The following is a 20877-nucleotide window of genomic DNA, read 5'->3' on the forward strand; positions in this document are numbered from 1 at the left end:
CAAAGTTCTGAGCAGCCTGTAAGACAAAAGGCATAAAACCTAAGTCTCATACATTTCGTTCCTTCCTTTCTTTATTCAACAAATATTTATTGTGCAGCGTTTAGGTGCCAAGCCCTTTCCAGTTATTAGAGAAACACCAGTGAATAATGTAGACAAGAAGTCTTGCCTTCAGCGAGATGCCACTGGGAATACCATCCCTCAGTATCTTTGTACTGTATAAACTCAGAGCCCACAACTTTCTCTCCTGTTTTTCCCACATGTCTAATATTTTTCAGTTTGAAAACTTTCTGTTTTAACATTATTATTACTAATTCCATCCTTTCAACTTTTCTCAAATATATAACACATTACAAGAAAAGGGTTTTAGATAGACATTCTGAGGCCTTCAAAGTCACACAAGAAAAAAAACCGGTATAGTAAATGCTAACTGTAATATACTTGGGTATAATAAAGAGAAGGAGATCTTCAAAATGGCACTAGTTTATCAAAACTATCCAAAGCATTACAGGTTTCACATAGACACAAAAATAAAACAATAAATTTCATAGGCATGTTAAATCACTTAAATATTCTACCTCTTTCCTGCAGATATATATGGAGCTCTGAACTTAACTGTTACTATATCAAAGTTCATTCTTAAGTTGTAGGATCTGAAATTTGATACAAAATTCTAAACTGAAACAATGAAGCTGTTACATATCTTATATAAATCCTGTGTTATCCTGTTTATAATGTAACACAATCATGGTATTACTAGTTTTAAGTTATGGGGTATCAGGGCAAGCATTATCCAATACATGAGAGGAAAGAGAACAAGTTCCCTTCCCTTTTCCTGATAAGCCAGGAAACCCTTGAAACTATTAAGGCCCGGAGAAGTAGCCTGCCATCCTTCCTTTAATGTACTGGAATCAATCAGGACTAGGTTCAAATTCTAGCTTTGCCATTTACAAACTGCGAGCTGGGCAAATCACTTAATTTCTCTATGACTCAATTTTCTCATTTGTGGAAATGAAAATAAGATTTTTAAAACAGAAAGTAACTAAAATGAACATCTAATTAATATAATACGAAGCCAGTTAAGAGTGGGTGGCCCATCCTGCAGACTGACCTGTCCTGCCTTAAAATCAGTTCCTCTAAGCAATCTTTAAAAAATTTTTAATATCTTTTGCTACTTCTAAACTCAAGGAATGTCTTTTACAATTCAGGTTTTCTTTACAACACAACCCATGACAACTGTATTAGTCTCAAGCAAGAAGGCTAGTGCCATCTCTGCTTCCAGGGCCAAGTGGGTAGATCTGGCCTAGCTGCATTTGTTGGAGATCTTTTGGAGGATTTAAAACTTGCTACTGAATGTGACCCACAGAAGTGGCCAAATTCCCTTAGGAACATATATGAGTCCGTTCTTCTTGTACTTCTTGTACTTGGACTAAATTAGTTCCTTCTAGTTGTAAGTTAGAGATTTGATTATCATCATTCCTACTGATTCAATATACTAAATGGGACCCTTGTTCCCCAATAAAGGAACATGTGGTATCTTTCTTTAGTCTTCAAGCACTTTAGGGAATCACAAACCAAGGGTTGAAAATTCCAGTGCCTGCAAGGACCAAACAGCTTAAATTTTAAGCTGTTTGGTAGAAAACAGTACAATGTAGGCCTGCAGCAAACTGGAAAGTGCAGCAACTTTCCAAGTTTGCCTGTTTTGCAGTGCACAATGGTGCCTCATTGATGGGGCACATTCACATCAGAGACAACACAGATTTATATAATTACTGTGACAATTTTCTGGAAGACAGTAGTACTGTCTTAACAAAATTTGTAATTATCATGATTTCCTAATAGATAAAAATAAAAACACTTGAGGAAGGATAATTTTTAAAAATTTGTACAAGAGCACCAGAGGGACTAGTAGTGATGGTCCTGATTCTGTCTAAGGGAATTTGGCCACTTCTGTGGGTCACAGTTAGTAGCAAGTATTAAATGCTCCCAACAGATCTCCAACAAATGCTGCTAGGCCAGATCTACCCACTTGGCCCTGGAAGCAGAGATGGTTGCCCTGGTGACAAATCCTCCCACAACCTAAAAGGACTACTCAATTTTGTTTTTGAGGCCAATCTACAAATTGTATAATTTCAATGACTTTTCTTCCTTTCCCATAAAAGAAAAAAATCTGCCTACCAAAATATATTGAATAGACAATATAATAGCTATTATTTCACAATTAGTAATAAAAGGCTTGAAATAAAATGCCCAATTTGGCTTATGCCCATTCATTCTTAAAAAGTATTCAAAACTGATAGAATAAAAAGGATCAGAACAGGATAAAAAGCCGATGCCTACAGATAGATATTACTAAGGGGAAAAGGAATGAAAATAGGAGATGCCTAGATAATAAAGGTAACACATTTTTGCCTAAGGTCAGCCCTGTTGATTTTCAACTGTGAGTGAACAAAAAGAAATTGTATACTGAAGTATTTTTACCCTGTGAAGCTGTCAGACTTTGTAGAAATACCACCGTATGCCAATGTTGCTTCTCAGGACTTGTAACTTGAATCTTAAGTACAGCTAAATGTATTTTAAAAAGAGATCAATTCAGAACAGAATCATTCATAAAAGTGTAACAATAAATCCTTAACTTTAAAATGCTGATTTTTGGTCAACTACTCAACTAGGATTTACTGAACATAAAGCTGTCAGAAGAAAGATAAATGAGACCTAATCCCTATAGACAAAAACAAAAGTAATGAGAGTTAAATAAAGATCTAAATGTCATTAATTACAGACCATTTGAAAAAGGATAGGAACTTGGTGGAGATGATGTATCCTGTGTGGAAAAAAATGGCTGGGGAGGTTCCACATACGAGGTGACCAAAACAGGATGAACTGGAGTGTGGCAGGCGGAAAAGCATGAAAAGAATGCTGCAGACAGTGAGACATGGCGGCACGTGGTGATTATAGAGAGGGACGAACCCGCCTGGTGTTGATACAGTGCCCACTGAGTGGGACTGGCCGCAGAACAAGGAGCCAGAACCCTGAGGAACACCGCAAGAATCACCAGAAGAGGTGGGAAATTCCAAGGATAAGAAGTTTAGGGAGAGACAGTAACCCGATACCAAAAAATTCCTTTCTTCCTCCTACCTTAAAGTAAAACTATCAGAGAACTTGAAAGAAGGCAATTATTTAAAACCTTCATTGTTTAATTATGCCACTGTTTTACTCCTTTATATATATGCTCAATAGCCTCTTACAATGATTTGGAATTCATTATTTCATCAGAATAGTAAATCTTCATGGGCAGCTGCCATGCTCTTTAGAGGAAAGAGGGCAATCTTTATTGGCCAACCTCCCTAAGAAGTGTTCCTGAATTCCTTATGAGGACCTGCTTGGCTTTTATAAAACACTGGTTAAACATCTTGCCTTGCTCTTTATGGTAGTTTTATTTCACTGGTATTTTTGCACTTTTACTGTAGCTGTCTATTTATAAAATTTTATTGTATTTTAATGAAAACATCCAGCTTTTTTCACATAATCCTTCATGTAAAAAGGAACAGTTCAAAGGAAAAGGATATGAAAACAAGGGCACACTTAAGTCAGAGAAGCAGGGTTAGCTTCTCAGAAGAACTTCCTGTCCTCAGGCCTTTACAAAACCTTTTATTACAAAAGACACATCACACAGCATGACATTCTAAAGATCCACCCATGTTGTCATAAATAACAGCATTTCATATTTTATGGTTGAATCTTATTCCATTGTACATAATTTTATTAACTATTGTCACCCCAATAAATCTAAATTAGAAAAAGATGCAGACCCCACAATTAAAGATCACACATCTGGATACCTCAGGAGAGTCATCAAAGTTTCACTACAAAGAGAAGATGATAAAACTGTTTACAAGGACAACTTCTGAAAATTTCAGATTATCCTTTACACTTTCCAGAAAGGCTCTGAACATTCAGTAAGATTTATAAATTAAAAAGTCATGGCTTAAAAAAATATATATACATATATGTAATTGATGGCAACCACATCAAGGAGTCCTTGAGGACACAGGACAGGGTAGATGGAAAGACTGTAAAGAGAGGATTAACTCAGTTTCCCAGGTTTGAACTTGGATAATATCTACATGGTCTAAACTACTACTTCAGGATTTCTTTTTCGAAGAGAGGATTATTATCGTGGACTCTATAACAAAATCTTCAGATTCTTTCTCTCAGCTCTACTTACCTTTCTGTTCTAGTTCTAATTTAAACTTTATTATCTAACTCAGGGCAGGGATTCAAAAAGAATCCTTGTATACATGTCTCTTCTATTGTGAGAACTGGATGGAGCAGGGAATATCTCCAGGACAGTTTTAGGACAGGAATTCTTACTCAGGTAATTATCATTAGCATATTTATTTATTGAGTATCTACTCTGTGTCAGATAGCTCATGTATTGTATATTTTATTTAATCTTTATCATAACAATGAGATAAATGAAGGCACAGAGAATCATGTACTTTGCTTAAGATCACATAACCAATAAACGGGGAAGCCAGTCTTTGAACTTAGGCAGTCTGACTCCAGAGGCCCACCTCTTAACTTCCTCAATCTATTATCAAGGCATCTTCATAAGTCCAGATCTGCTTTCTAGTAAAAGTCCTGACCCTCTTTACAGGAAAGCAATCAAGGGTGTGAATGTCTCTGATGAGTGTTTCCTATTCCTAAGATGCTTTCTGGTAAAAAGTTTTGTTGAAGATCTTACAATTGCCTCCCTAGTATCCACTCTGCCCCTTCCCAATTGAGGGGCAGTCTCATGCTTTGGATGGAATTGACCCTACCTCCTGTACATTTCTACAGTTGGCCCACAACCAGTCCATGCATCCCCCCTCCACTGACACATTTACTGGTTCAGGGATAGACTCAGAACCCATTTTAGTCCACTGAAGGAAGTAAAGCGTTTTGTTTAGGGGCTAGAGACAAGGTCACTTAACTCCTGGTGTCCCATACGAATAAAGAGGCAGATAATCCTGAGAGCTGCATGCAGCAATCTTGCTACCAGAAGATAAACCAGAATGAAGATAGCCAAGCTCGAGAAAGACAGACCTAAGAAAACTAGAAGCAGAGTTACAGCACTGATGGTGTTGAGAAGTTCTAGATAAAGCCATGGTTGAAACCCACAACACCAATGGATTTGATTTATGTGAGCCAATGAATTCCATTTATTTTTAAGCCATTTTCTTTGGGTTTTCTGATACTTGCAAATGAAAGCATCCTCATACTGGGATATTAACCCTTTACCTCAATATCTTCCAAAAACCCTGTTCAATAAAAGCTGTTTCAAATATGATCACCAGAAAATCAAAATGTAATACTATAGTTCCTTAGTCATAAAATTATAAAATTCCAGGTTACTGCTATGACCGCAAACCTTATTGAGGATTAACAGAAAAATGTTTTCCTATAAAACTATTTTTAGTTTATTATTCATTTTGCAAACATGATATAAAAATGTATATAAAAATTTACATTAAGAGTTCTGGCCAAGAGAGAGCCATAGGTAGGTACACTTTACCTCCTCACACAACCAAAAGAATGAAAAAACCAATTTAAAAACAACAACAACAACAAAAACCAGAACTGCCAGAAAATCGAACTATATGGGAGTCCGACAATCAAGGAATTAAAAAAGGAACATTCATCCAGACTAGTGCACCAAGACAAAGAAATATGGTCCAAATGAAAGAATAGATCAAAACTCCAGAGAAAGAACTCAGCGAAGAGGAGATAGTCAACCTAGCAGGTGCAGAGTTCAACACACTGATAATCAGGATGCTTACAGAAATGATTGCATATGGCTGCAAAATAAAAGACGACGTGAAGGCTATAAGAAGAGAAATAAAGAAAAATACACAGGGAACCAACAGTGAAGGGGAGGAAATCAGGACTCAAATCAACAGTTTGGAACAAAAGGAAGAAATAAACATTCACCAGGAACAGAATGAAGAAACAAGAATTAAAAAAAAAAAAAAAAAAAAAAAAAAAAAAAATGATGAGAGGCTCCAGAACTTCTGGGACAACTTTAAACATTCCAACATTTGAATCATAGGGGTGCCAAAGGAGAAGAGGAAGAGCAAGAAATTGAAAATTTATTTGAAAAAATAATGAAAGAAAACTCCCCCAATCTGGTGAAAGAAATAGATATACCAATCCAGGAAGCAGAGAATCCCAAATAAGTTGGACCCAAAGACACATCATAACCTAAGTACCCAAGATGAAAAATAAGGACAGAATCTTAAAAGCAGCAAGAGAAAAGGAGATAGTTATCTACAAAGGAGTTCCCTTAAGACTATCAGCTGATTTCTCAAAAGAAACCTTACAGGCAAGAAGGCAAGAATACTGGAAAGTAGTATTCAAAGTGATGAAGAAAGAGGACCTACATCCAAGATTACTCTAGCCAGCAAAGCTGTCATTTAGAATGGAAGGGCAGATAAAGTGCTTTCCAGATAAGGTCAAGCAAGTTAAAGGGGCTCATCATCACCAAGGCCTTATTGTATGGAATGTTAAAGGGACTTGTATAAGAAAAAGAAGATCAAAAACTATGAACAGTAAAATGACAACAAACTCACAGCTATCAACACTGAACTTATAAAAACAAAAACAAATGAAGCAAACAACTAAAACAGGAACAGAATCACAGAATTGGAGATCACATAGTAGGTTATCAGCTAGGTGGGGGAAGGGGGAGAATAGGGGAAAAGGTACAGGGAAAAAGAAGCATGATTGGTAGGTACAAAACAGGCAGGGGAAGGTTAAGAATAGTATAGGAAATGGAGAAGCTAAAGAGCTTTTATGTACAACTGATGGACATGAACTAAGGAGCGGGGGCATGGTGGAGGCAATGGCAGTACCAGCAGTGGGGGATAAAGGGGAGAAAAAAAGAATGGGACAACTGTAATAGCATAATCAATAAAATATACATAAAAAATTTACATGAAAATATTAATACAGCACCATCATATTTCCAACTTTGTGACTACTGGGAAGCACATAACAGTTTATGTTTAGCCATAGCAGTTCACTTCAGTGTAGAATTTCTAGTATACATTTCCTAACTGTCAGCACTTTTATTATTTGACCCTCACTTTTAGTTCTTTTAAAAGATTAGCATGTTAGTGTTAGCAGGCTATCCGTAATTAGGGTGACCTTACATCCTTCTTTATCTGGGTCAATTTATATTGTTGTCTTAGTATGGTGGCCTCTCTGATTAGTGCTCACCTTCATTCTTAAACGTATCCAGTTTTAACAATAAATTATAAAATCATAGTATTTATAATTCATCTTGTATGTTTTAAAAATATTTTATTATGTTATTACAGTTGCCCCAAATTTTGCCCCTTTGTCCCCCTCTACCCAATACCCCCATTCCTCCAGCAACCCTCGCCCCGTTCATGCCCATGGTTCATGCATATAAGTCCTTCAGCTACTCCATTTCCTATACTGTTCTTAACATCCTTCTATCTAACATCTGAAAATACAAATTTGTACTTCTTAATCCCTGCATCTTTTCCCTCATTCTTCCCCTTTCCCCTCCCAATTGATAACCCTCCAAATGATCTCCATAACTATGATTCTATTTGTGTTCTGTTTGTTTGCTTAGTTTTTTTTTAGATTCAACTGCTGGCAGTTGTGAATTTAATGTCATTTTAATGTTCATGGTTTTGATCTTTTTCTTATATAGTTCCCTTTAACATTTAATATAATAAGGGTTTGATGATGATAAACTCCTTTAGTTTTACCTTGTCTGGGAAGCATTTTATATGTTCTTCCATTGTAAATGATAGCTTTGCAAGATAGAGAAATCTAGGTTGTAGGTCCTAGCTTTTCATCACTGTGAGTATGTCTTGCAAGTCCCTTCTCGACTGCAAAGTTTCTTTTGAGAAATCAGCTGACAGTCTTATGGGAAATCCTTTCTAGGTAACTCTCTGCATATCTCTTCCTGCTTTTAAGACTCTTATCTTTAACCTTTGGCATTTTAATTATGCTGTGTCTTGGTATGTCTTCTTTAGGTCCATCTTGGTTGGGACTTTCTGTGTTTCCTGGACTTGTATGTCTATTTCCTTAGCCAGCTTGGGGAAAGTTTCTTTCATTATTTTTTTGAATGAGTTTTCAATTTCTTGCTCTTTCTGTTCTCCAGAACCTCTATTCAAATGTTGGTATATATGAAGTTGTCCCAGAGGCTCCTTGCCTATCTTCATTTTTTTGAAATTTCTTTTTCTTCTTACTGTTATGATTGAATGTTTTTTTCTTATGCTCCAAATCACTGATTTGATTCTTGGCTCCATCCATTCCACTGTTGATTCCCTGTAAATTTTTCTTTACTTTCACTTACTGTAAACTTTATTTCCACCTGAAGTACCCAATGAGTTCCTTGAGCTTCCTAATAATCTGTATTTTTAACTCTGCATCTGATAGACTGCTTACTTTAATTTGTTTAGTCCTTTTCCTGGAGTTTTGTTATGTTCTTTTATTTGGACCATATTTCCTTGTCTCCTTGTTTTAGCAGCCTCTCTGTGTTTGTTTCTATGTGTTAGGTAGAGCTGCTTTGACTCCCTGTCTTAGTAGTGGGGCCTACTGTTGAAAAAGCACACCCATCAGCTGGATGGGGCAGAGCCTTAGGTAATCGCCAGGGCAGGGCAGCCCATGAGAACCAGGTTGATGGAGTCTCAGACACGGTGTCTCTGTTCTATGGTTCTGGGTTAGGAAGGGTCAGAAAAGGGACTATAGCTGCTGCCTGACCTATAGTATTTTGTCCAGGAGGACACTGTCTTCCATTACTTGCCCTGATGCCAGACACTTCAGTTTCTCCTTGAATGCCACTGGTGCCCCTCCAGCTGTTGCCCTGGTTCTGGAGCCCAGCAGGAGTGAGTCTACTTAAATCCTAAGTTCTTTCAAGCCCTTAAAGAGGAGATGCCTGAGAATCCTGCACTTTATTCCTCTGCCCTGATCCCCATTGGTTTTCAGAGCCAGAAGGACTAATCTTCCAGGCACTGGAACCCTACACTGGCTAGTCTGGTGTGGGGTTGGGATCCCTCGTTCTAGATGTATCCCCTGCCCCCCAATTTTTATTCACCACACATAGGTGTGGGACTGCCTGTTGCATGTCTCTGCCCCTCCTACCTGTCTGGATGAATGAGACTTCTTTAATTCTTTGGTTGTTGGACTTCCATATAACTTGATTTTATGATGATTCTGTGCAATAGTTGTTTTGTATTTTAGTTGTAATTTTTGCTACGGTTGTGTGAGGGGGTGAGCCATATTTACTTACGCTTCCATCTTGATCGAAGTCCTCATCTTGTATCTTTTTAATATAAAGGATATAGCTATAACATAACTAATATATAAGAAAAATCACTTATAATTATTCTTTATGTAATTTATACATGAAGAGTCAAAATAACATGTACTAAACATATTCAAATACTAGTTTAAATGTAGTGAGAAGAAATGCTTCAGTGTTTTTATTGTTATTAAACAAAATGTTATTTGCAGGAACTTCTTTGGGCATAAATTTAGTTCACCCACCTGAATGGCATCACCCAAATACTGTTATTGAATGAGGGGGCCTTTTCCTCTTCCCTTGCAATAAGACATTCTAAGACATCTTTTAGTATAATATGGGACATTTGGAATCTAGGCAGGTGTAGCATGGTAACCTCTCCCCAGGAAAGAATGTGCATCACAACTTGCTTCCCACTGTATGATGTCTTAGCATAGAGAAGAGCCTTATTTTTCTCTTTTCTTCCCCTCCACAGACAATGTTTCATTCCCAAAGGGAAGGGCCTTTCTTAGGATTTTGAAGAAAACCCACTGAAAGAATAAAAAAACTTCTGAGACAAGTATTTTTAGATGAGTTGGTGACAAAAACATGCAGATGTTACTAAGATTTATATACTTTCCTACTACTGTGACTTTCCTACAAGAAAACACATATGAGGATGTTTAATATTTATGTCCCTTTATATTTAAAAACATACAACATAAATTATAAATAGGGTGATTACATAATTAATCATTTGACTATTAAGAAAAAACTCAATATGCTTAAAGTTCCACTTAATAAAAATGTAAATTAAAAAATGTTAATTAGTACATCAGATAAGAGCTGTTATTAAATATATTTACATTTATTAATTCACAATAAATTTCATCCTAATATAAATCAGATCCATCCAAACTTATGTCAGATAAACAGAAAGAAATAGAAGCAGTGGAAGTTTTTTTTCCTTTTTGTTTTGTAGGTTTTCTTGGTGGCTAAATGGAATGGAATGGGATTTTCATTATGAGATGGGATCAAATAGAAGAAAACTGCAGGGGAAGATTTCCTTCTTTTTGACTTGAATTTCATTGATTTAGGAGGTTACATATTTCTTGGGTTTACTAAAATACTAATTTCTAACTCTAAGTGAATGACAGAATCTTACAAACAGAATCTTACATTTGACTAATATGGGAATTACAATTCTTGTAACATCTGACTAATCTATCAGGTAATATTTAATAGCAGAGAGCTGTAAGAACTTATTACTAAAATTAAAATCCCAATGGGACTTCTGGTCAAGATGGCAGCACAGGTATACACAGCCCACCTTCCTTGTGCAATCACATCAAAATTACAACTAAATTATACAACAACCATCACTTAGAATGGTCAGAAATCAAGTTGAATGGAAGTCCGACAATTACAAAATTAAGGCAACCACATCCATCCAGACTGGTGGGAGTGGTGGAGACACAGAACAGGCTGGTCCCATATTTATGCTTAGTGGAAAAAATTTGGGAGGGCTATCTCTGAAGCAAGGAGTCCCAGCCCCAGACCAGGACCCCCAGGACCCAGTGAGGATTGAGTGGGTGGAAGAAACTTCTGGCGTCTCAAGCAGTTTCCCTTAAAGAACCCACACATGGACTTTCTCAGACTCACTCCCTCTGAGCTCCAGCACCAGGCCACCAGTTGAAAGGTACTGCTGGCATACAGAGAAGAACTGAAGTGTCTGCCATCAAGGCAAGACTTGGGGCAGTTTTTCCCAGATGGAAAGGAAGAGAGGCCACTGTCCCTTTTCTGAGCCCTCCCCACAGAGAGACACAGGGCCAGCAGGCATGTGCCATATCTGAGGCTCCATCAACCTGGCTAACACTGTTTACCTGCTTGGAAGATCCCCTGAGACTCCTTCCCACCCAAATTACAGGCCCACCCAAACTGTTAACTGTGACTTTTCCATACGAATGACTGATCTTGGCTCATGCTCACAACTTCCTAAACTCTATCAAACAAGCAATACCCAGCCTCAGTGAGCCCTTCACCCCCCGTACCTCTTGCTAAGTGGCCCCAGGCCCACAATAGCAGCAGCCAGCCTAGATTTAAAGCTTGGTTTTGCCTGATAATCTCCAAGTCCAGCATAAGCAACAGCCATCTCAAGATTGTTTTACAGCTCAGGCAGGGTGGTCCTAGGCAAAACAGAGGTTAGGACTGACCGTGGCCTGCACGACCAGGGAAAATGGAGAGCCTGCATACCCAGTGGACAGCTACAGACCACGTCGGAGGACTACCACCCTGCCCCTGCACAGCTGATCCTCCATGGAGGGAGAAGGCTGGTAGTCAGATGTCACAGCCAGTTCTTACAGCTAACTGGCCTGGGTAAATACCTCCCACTGACCTGCCAACTGCAATCAAGGCTCAACTACAAGAGGAGGGTGTACTCAGCCTACACTACAGATATACATCAAGTACCCAGCTTGGGTGATAGGGGAGGCTGTGCCACGGGACACTACAACTACCAGGCCAAGCTACCAACACAGGGAATCAAAGCAGCCCTACCTAATACATAGAAGCAAACACAGGGAAGGCTGCCAAAATGGGAGACAAAGAAACATGGCTCAAACGATAGAATAGATCAAAACTCCACATAAAGAACTAAACAAAAGGTGGATAAACAATCTATCAGATGCAGAGTTCAAAACACTGGTTATTAGGATGCTAATTGAATTTAGTGGGGACTTCAACAGCATAAAAAAGAGCTAGTCAGAAATGAAGGATATACTAGCCCTGGCTGGTGTGGCTCAGTGGACTGAGCACCAGCCTACAGACTGAAAGTTTGCTGGTTCGATTTCAAGTCAGGGCACATGCCTGGACTGCCAGCCAGGTCTCCAGTTTGGGGTGTGAGAGAGGCAACCCATAGATTCTCTTGTACAACAATGTTCCCTCTCTCTGTTTCTCCCTCACCCTCCTCTAAAAATAAATATTAAGTAAACAAGGAAATGAAGGATATACCAACTGAAATAAAGAAAAATTTACAGGGAAACAACAATTGAGTGGATAAAGCTGAGAATCAAATCAATGATTTGGAACTTAAGGAAGCAAAAAACAACCAATCAGAACAACAAAAAGAAAAAAGAATTAAAAAAAAAAAGGGGATAGTGCAAGCAGCCTCTGGGACAACTTTTAACATTTAAACATATGCACCACAGAGGTGCCAGAGGGAGAAGAGAAAGGAGAAACTGGAAATCTATTTGAAAAAATAATGAAAGAAAACTTCCTTAATTTGGTGAAGGAAATAGATTTCCAAGTCTAGGAAGTACAGGAAGACTCACACAAGATGGTAGCAAAGTGGCCCATGCCAAGAAACATCATAATTAAAACGCCAAATATTAAAGATAAAGAGAGAATCTTAAAAGCAGCAAGAGGAGTTAGTTACCTACAGGAGAGTTCCCACTAAGACTGTCAGATGATTTCTCAAAAGAAATCTTGCAGGTTGGAAGGGGTTGGCAAGAAATAGTCAGTCATAAAACACAGGCACTTACAGCCAAGAATGTTCTTCTCAGCAAAGGTATCATTTAGAATCAAAGGGCAGATAAAGAGATTCCCAGATGAGAAAAAACTAAAGGAGTTCATCATCACCCAGCAATTATTATATGAAATGTTAGACTTATTTAAGAAAAATAAGCCTATGAACAATATGACTTATTCACTATGAACAATAAAATGGCAATAAGTACATATCTATAAACAATTCAACCTAAAAAACAAACTAAACAAACAAGAAGAAAAGAGGCAGAATAATGGATATGGAGAAGGTTTTGATGGTTGCCACATGGGAGGGTGTTTGGAGGATGGGTGAAGAGGTGAGGGGATTAAGAAGTACAAACAGGTAGTTAGAGAATAACCATGGGCATGTAGAGCAAAGGAAATGGAGCAGTCCTAGAACATACATACATGACCCACGGGCATGAACAATGGTTTAGAGATTGCCTGAGGGAGTCGGGGGTGTTTGGTGGAGGAGGGGTATGGGGAAAAAATTGGGACAACTGTAACAGTATAACCAATAAAATAATTAAAAAAAAATAAAGCCCCATTAAAGTAACACTAATCATTCTTAAAGAGAATTACTTATAAACATAAAACGCACTTTGTAATATACCGATTTATGTTACTAAGAGTATAGTTCAGCTGCTATTTGCTAAAATATAATACAGTAAAAACTCAATGAGTAACAAAACAACTTATGACTTAAGGAAAGAAAGGTCTTCTTTGGTAAAGACTTTTCCCCTGGCCCTCTGTAAATGGAAGACTATTCTTTTTATATTTTGAAAAACTTCTTAATTGTTGATAAAATATTTCTATACTTGTTTTATAATCATTTCCCCATTCTCAAAGCAATGTGTGTGCACGTGTGCATGCATGTGCTATATATATATACCTGTGTAAATGAACTGAAAAATCAGCTCCAGGTTTCAAATGCAGTTCTGAGTAAGAAAATTAAAAAAGCTGAATGCTGTTGATTCTTATGTTTCCGTACCTAGAGGAATACCTTTTGGCATTCCTTTTTATTTCAGTCCATTTCAACTCAAAAAATACTTTTGAGTATTTCATACTTGTCTTACACTTTGCTAAGTGTACAGAATATAAAAAGAGGGAGGAAGAGTGCAAAGAAAAAAAGGAAGAAAAATAGAACTCACAGTCCTTATTTTTTATGAAGTTCATAACCTTGTAGAAAATGCAACTATGTACAGTTAAAGGGTAGAAAACATACATTTTTATAGAAATCATTAAAGAAGAATAAGTAAATACATGAAATGTAGAAATGGAGGATGGCAGATCCTAATTGAAGTAGGGAGTAGAAGCTATAAGGTTTCCCCGAGTAAGTGAAAACTGGGTTGGTTTTAAAGGCTCAGAAGAATCTTGGCAGAAGGGAGATAAAGCACTGTAGGTAGAGCATGTAGCACATCAAAAAGGCATAAAAGTGCCTAGCACTTCTGGGATAACAACTTCTTGTGTGATACAGTTATCTGGTGTCTATGTAAAGGAGAATACCTGAAAATTAAGCCAGAAAGTGAGACAAGAGCCTGATTATCAAAAAATTTGAATGTCATTAGGTGTAGGCAGTCAGAAGGAAGACTCTGAAAAACTTTGAGCACATGTGTGAAATATCTAGATATAGGTTATCTTAAGTACTGAACTGTCAATTATGTTCTCAAACACTTCTATTTTGATGCCACATATATACCTGGAAATCTGCGACCGTGTTCATTCATTAGTTTCTTCCTTCTTTAAGATTTTATTTATTTTTAGAGAGAGAGAGGGAGAAAGAGAAATATCAATGTGAGAGAGACATCAATCAGTTAGTTGCCTTTTGTACGTGCCCTTACCAGGAAACAGACCTGTTTCTCGGGCATGTGCCCTGACCAGGAATCCAACCAGCAACTTTCCGCTTTGCAGGATGATGCCCAACCGAGTCACACCAGTCAGGGCATGCTACCACGTTTCTATCCCCTCCCACCCGCTTCGCTATACTGTCAGTAAATAGATATTTTTAGATATTCCTGTGTGTGTGCGCGCACGCGCATCTTCAGGGTCAAAGATGTAATTATCTGGAGCAAGAATTTACCCACTCATACTTTTTTTGCAGTGTAAGTAATTTCTTTTTAAAATTTTTATGTAAATTGTCAACCAGGATTTAAAGTAAAATGGAAAGGGGAACGAAAAGAATGTCCCTATCCATTTGTCAGTAAAAATGGTCTTGTGCAATACTCAGAATGGTATGGAGCCAATCTGGGGATTCACCGCAGGAAGCATACCCAGGCTACAACCCAAGAGCTACCACCATCTGTGTGACCATAGAGAAGGTACTTTTGTCTCACAACCAGTTAAGTTTGAGATGAAGTCATCAAGTTCAAAAGACTCTCCAAATATCCTCAAAACCTTGTCTCTCATGTTTCTTCTACTACAGAATCAGCCTGTTTGATCATTCAGACATTTTGTATCTGGATTATTACATCAGCCTCTTAGCTTGTGTGTGAGTGAGTGAACGAAATAAGTGCGTGCGCGCGCGCACACCCCCCCTCCCCCCGCAACCCAACCAAAAACCAGGGGAGCTTAAACTTCACTACAGCAAATACGGCAATAAATATAAATTATATAGTACATTAAGTGTTATGCGTTATGAAGAAAATACAAGTATGGAAGGAAGCAGGATGGTTAGGATGGGCCTTATTAAAGTATAATCTGAGAGATACTTGAAAGAGGCAAGGAGGTAAGCCATGTAGTTATCTGGAGAAAGCATGTTGCAGGCAGAAAAGCACGCCTAGTACGAAGGCCCTGATACAGAAGTGTGTCTACAGTGCTCATGGACTATTAGGAGATCCATGTGGCTGGAGCAGAGGAAAAAGGGAGGGAAGGAGTTGAGGATGGGGAAAAAGGGGAGGAAATGGTAGGATGATTAGGTAGGACCCTGCTGACAATTTTAAGGACTTGAATTTTATTCTGAGTAATACCGCAATCATGTCAACTGACATGTGAGCAGAGAAATGGCATGACTTGACAGATTTTTAAAAAACTGCTCTGGCTACTGTGCTGACAACAGATTACAGTACAGCAAGGGTGGAAGCAGGAACTCTGCTATTAGAAGGTTATTGCAGTGATCCAGGTGAGAAATAATGACAGATCATGTGGGTGATGAGAAATGGTCAGACTGTAGATGTGTGATATTTTAAAGGCACAGTTAATCAGATTTTTCTGACATACAGGATACAGGGTGTGAGAGAGGAATCAGGAATGTATTCAAGGTTTTTGAACTGAAGAAATGGGAGGACAGATATGGCATGAACTCAATGAGAAAGCTGGTGGAGGTGGTGTTGGGAGAAAGACTGGGAGTTCAGTTTTTAACATATCTGAAATGAACCAGGTGTTCAGATATTTAAGTTTGGAGTTCAAAGAAAAGATGTATGGGCTGGAGCTTTTGTTCTGCCTCAAATAAATATTGCATTCCAAGCTTGCAGAACTATACACAGGTTTCTAATGTGTTCCCCAAGTCTCTGTGCCGGCATGTTTCTTTATTTAACTAGAGTATTCTTACTCCTGTCTTTTTTTCACTTGGTCAAAAACTCTCAGTCTTCAAGACTTATGTTAGGTATCATTTGTTTCATGAAACTCAGATGATTATCATCTATTTTATGAAACTCAGATGATTATTATATCCTGGATCACCATTTTCTTAAGTCACTAAGTAACTTAAATATATAATGGCTGGTCTTTCAGCATACTCCAAAGGCTAAACAATTTTAATTTCTTTTTTGTTAAGAAAAAAAGCAGCCATTTCATAAGCACAGGTGACTTGCCTGCTCATGGTCAAAATCTTCACAAACCTTTAAAGAAAATTAAGATCAGAGAAAAAAATCTTGGCAAGCAGTTCCAAGACCAGATTTTGCATTTTCCTATTTCAGTAGTTATTTGAAGACAAATCTTCAAAAAGACTTGTATTACATGATAAACTTTATAGGATAAAAACAAAGAGAGAAATATCTTCTTCCTAAGTTCTAAAGCTATTTTCTACTATAAAAATTTTTCTTCCACTTTGATTGTCATACTTTTACTTGCCCTGGGGAGGCATTTAAATGAGAGGAATTACTGGACAAGAAAACCAGTCTCTTTGTTTCATTCCCAAGAGACAAACTTTAATTTAATTGAGAAAAGGAGAAAAATTAAAAAGATGATGTGCAGTCAACCAGCCTCTTTTGCAAGTGAGAACACTGGAATCTAAGGAGGCTGCCGCAACCACTTAAAACGGGCTCTCAGCTACCAGTTCGGTGTAGCTACAATCTGCTGAAGCGAAAGCTCCAGGAGGCCAGAGATTTTTGTTTTGTTTCACCTAGTAAGTGCTGAAACAAACATATTCATAATTCTGAAATACGTGGGGTTAAAAGACAGTCAATATAAACTATAAAATAAGTGTAAGACATTTCTTTAGGGTTTAAAAACTGCTGACTCTTTGAAAGTTGTAAAATTCAGAGTATGAAGAATTTGAAATCGTCTTTATTTTTAAAAGATTTTATTTATTTATTTTTAGAGAGAGGGGAAGGGAGGGAGAAAGAGAGGGAGAGAAACATGGATGAGTGAGAGATACATAGATCGGCTGCCTCTCGCATGCCCTCAACTGGGGACCTGGCCCACAACCCAGGCATGTGCCCTGACTGGGAATTGAACCAGAAACCTCTGTGTTTGCAGCCCGGCACTCAATCCATTGAGCCACACCAGCCAGGGCTGCAATCACCATCTTTAAATATTAATTATAAAACATTAGCCCTGTACAAAAGTAGGGAAGGTCAGACCCTGAAGCAAAATCTCAAAGTATTGTTTATAAAAAAATTCTCTGTAGAGCAAGAGAAAAGGAAAGTATTCTAATAATATACTTGCTTTATCCAGTGTTGTATTTTAGATATTCATTATGGGAAGATTATAACCTTTGAAAATAAAATAATACAAAGATTTTACTACACATCTTTAGAGAATCAAGATTTACAAGGATGCCCTAGCAGGTGGCTCAGTTGGTTGGAGCGTCACCGGATACACCATACGTTGGATCCCTGGTTGGGGTACATATGGGAGGCAACCAACTGATGTTTCTTTTTTTCTCTCTAAAATCAATAAACATATTGTTGGGTGAGAACTAAAAAAAAAAATTTCAAAGATTTATTAGGACAACTAGAAAAAGTAGTTTTAAAAAGTTTGATTCCAGGTTATTTTAACACACTACACTAAAATACCCAAAATAAACAGCCCAGGTTCTAAAAGTTCCCTTGTCTAAGAAACTCTTACTTGGGCTTTTTAAAAATTGAAGTACAATTGACATACAACATTGTATTTTTAGGTATATGACATGATTTATTTAATAATCATATACACTGCAAAATGATCACCACACTAAATGTAATTAACATTAGTCACCATACAGAGTTACAAAAAATTTTTTTCTCAAGAGAATTTTTAAGATTTACTTTCTTAGCAACATTCAAGTATGCAATAAAGTAGTATTATAACTACAGTCACCCTGCTATACACTACATCTCTATGACTTATTTAAAGTTTTATAACTGGAAGTTTGTTCTTACTTGGTTTTAAAACCAAAGAGCCTTTGAAGAAAACACTTTCAACAATAACCACAGTTGCAGTCAACAGGCAGTCTAATATATGTATTTCAATCTCCAAAAAGAAATATCAGGAATTATTTTAAAGTTAAAAAACACCAACCTTTTTAACCTCATGTAGTTTTCACTTGCAGCAGGTCGGCATTCAGCTCTTTGTACCACTATTCCTTCCAATGAAAGCTTATCTTGAATGGAAAGAAAAAAATTCACAAATGTATTCAGAGTTGACATTTATCATTTTCAAGATTGTATGCTTACACATTAACCACAGTAATAATGATCACAATTTTTTTAATTAATAAAAATCAAAGGAACAAAAGGAATATTTTTTACAGTTACAGTTTACATTAAATATTATTCTGTATTAGTCTCAGATGTAGATCATAGTGGTTAGACAATCATACTTTATAGATTGGCCCCCTGATAATTCAAGTACCCACCTGGCCCCATACATACGTTACTATGATAGTATTGATTATATTCCTTATGCTGTAATTTACATCTCTGTGACTATTCTGTAACAACCAGTTTGTATTTCTTAATCCTTTCACTTTTTTTCACCCAGTCCCCTGATTCATGTTCCCTCTGTCAATTGTCAGTCTGTTCTCTGTATCTATGAGTCAGTTTCTATTTTATTTTTTCAAAAGAACTATTTCTAAGTTTATAGTATAATCAGTGGTCAGAATAGAGAAAAACCTTATTCTTGGCTAGCAAGAAAACCGAGCTTCTGTCAGGTCTGTTTACTGGGCTGCTGCAGTCCCTTGCCAGTAATAATTGTTATACACTTAGCTCTTTCTAAAGAGGGTGGCTTAAAATAGCATAAAATCAAATAAAAAAATTGAATATATACATGCACGAGTATACACACCTATATCTGCAAATAAAATTCTAGAATACACTGTGACTAGAAGAGCCAGCCTAGAAAATATTGTGAAACCAGGCAGGTCCAGTGTCTAGGTTACTCTGTGTACCAGTTCTGCCTGTCAGTTGCTTTGACTTTTCTTTCCTGCAGAATAATTAATTAGGGTGTATTCAAACAAGAGCTTTAACTGCTATGAATAATTGCCCAAACAGATGGACAATTCTCCCTACGATCAGAAATAATTTTCAGAGTTCCAGCCAAGATGGAGGCATTGGTAGATATGCTTCGCCTCCTCGCACAACCAAAAGAAGGAAAAAACCAACTGAAAAACAAAAAAACCACCAGAACTGTAAGAAAGTCAAACTGTGTGGAAGTCCGACAACCAAAGAGTTAAAGAAGAAACATTAACCCAGACTGGTATACTGAGACAAAGAAATATGGCCCAAGTAAAAGAACAGATCAAAATTCCAGAAAAAGAACTAGGCAAAGAAGAGATAGCCAACCTACTGGATACAGAGTTCAAAACACTGGCAATCAGGATACTCACAGAAATGATTGAGTCCAGATGCAAAACCAAGGAAGAAGTGAAGACTATACATGGTGAAATAAAGAAAAATAAACAGGGAACCAACAGCGAAGGGAAGGAAACTGGGGCTCAAATCAATGATTTGAAACACAAGGGAGAAATAAACATTAAACGAGAATAGAACTAAGAAACAAGAATTCAAAAAAATGAGGAGAGGCTCAGGAATCGCTGGGACAATTTTAAACGTCCAACACCTAAATCACAGGGGTGCCAAAAGGAGAAGAGGGAGGCCAAGAAATTGAAAACCTATTTGAAAAAATAAAAGAAAACTCCCCCAATGTGGTGAAGGAAATATACATACAAGTCCAGGAAGCTCAGCGTCCCAAATAAGTTGGACCCAAAGAGGAGCACACAGGGATATATCATAATTAAGTTACCCAAGATTAAAGGTAAGGAGAGAATCTGAAACGCAGCAAGAGAAAAGGAGACAGTTATCTACAAAGGAGTTCCCATAAGACTATCAGCTGATTTCTCAAAAGAAACCTTAAAGGCAAGAAGGGGCTGGAAAGCAGAACTCAAAGTGATGGAGAAAAAAGGACCTACATCCAAGATTACTCTACCCAGCAAAGGTATCATTTAGAAAGGAAGGACGGATAAAGTGCTTCCCAGATAAGGTCAAGTTAAAAGGGTTCATCATCACCAAGCCCCTTACTGTATGAAATGTTAAATGTTATTTTCTTATCTAAGAAAAAGAAGATCAAAATTATGAACAGTAAGATGACAACAAACTCACAGTGAGCAACAACTGAACCTAAAAAACAAAACAAAAACAAACTAAGCAAATAACTACAACAGGAACAGCATCACAGAAATGGAGATCACATGGAGGGTTATCAGCACAGGGAGGGAAGAATGGGGGTAAGAAGGCACAGGGATTAAGGAGCATAATTGGTAGGCACAAAATAGACAGGGGGAGGTAATATAGGAAATGGAAAAGCCAAAGTACTTACATGTATGACTCATGGACATGAAC

At 37.4% G+C, this 20877-nt stretch overlaps 1 protein-coding gene across 2 annotated transcripts in view; it reads right to left on the reverse strand.

The window, feature by feature from the left end:
• The window catches only part of GTF2F2 (general transcription factor IIF subunit 2), a 177095-nt gene that overhangs the window by 80100 nt on the left and 76118 nt on the right, over window positions 1-20877 (reverse strand). For both annotated transcript variants that reach the window (XM_054586357.1, XM_054586356.1), the window contains one exon: window positions 18560-18641. In XM_054586357.1, the coding sequence (XP_054442332.1) occupies window positions 18560-18641 (82 nt within the window). The remainder of the gene's footprint in view (window positions 1-18559; window positions 18642-20877) is intronic.

Source organism: Pteronotus mesoamericanus, unplaced genomic scaffold (assembly GCF_021234165.1).
Source record: "Pteronotus mesoamericanus isolate MK-2021 breed Mesoamerican mustached bat unplaced genomic scaffold, CSHL_Meso_final contig_94, whole genome shotgun sequence".
NCBI classification, from domain to species: domain Eukaryota; kingdom Metazoa; phylum Chordata; class Mammalia; order Chiroptera; family Mormoopidae; genus Pteronotus; species Pteronotus mesoamericanus.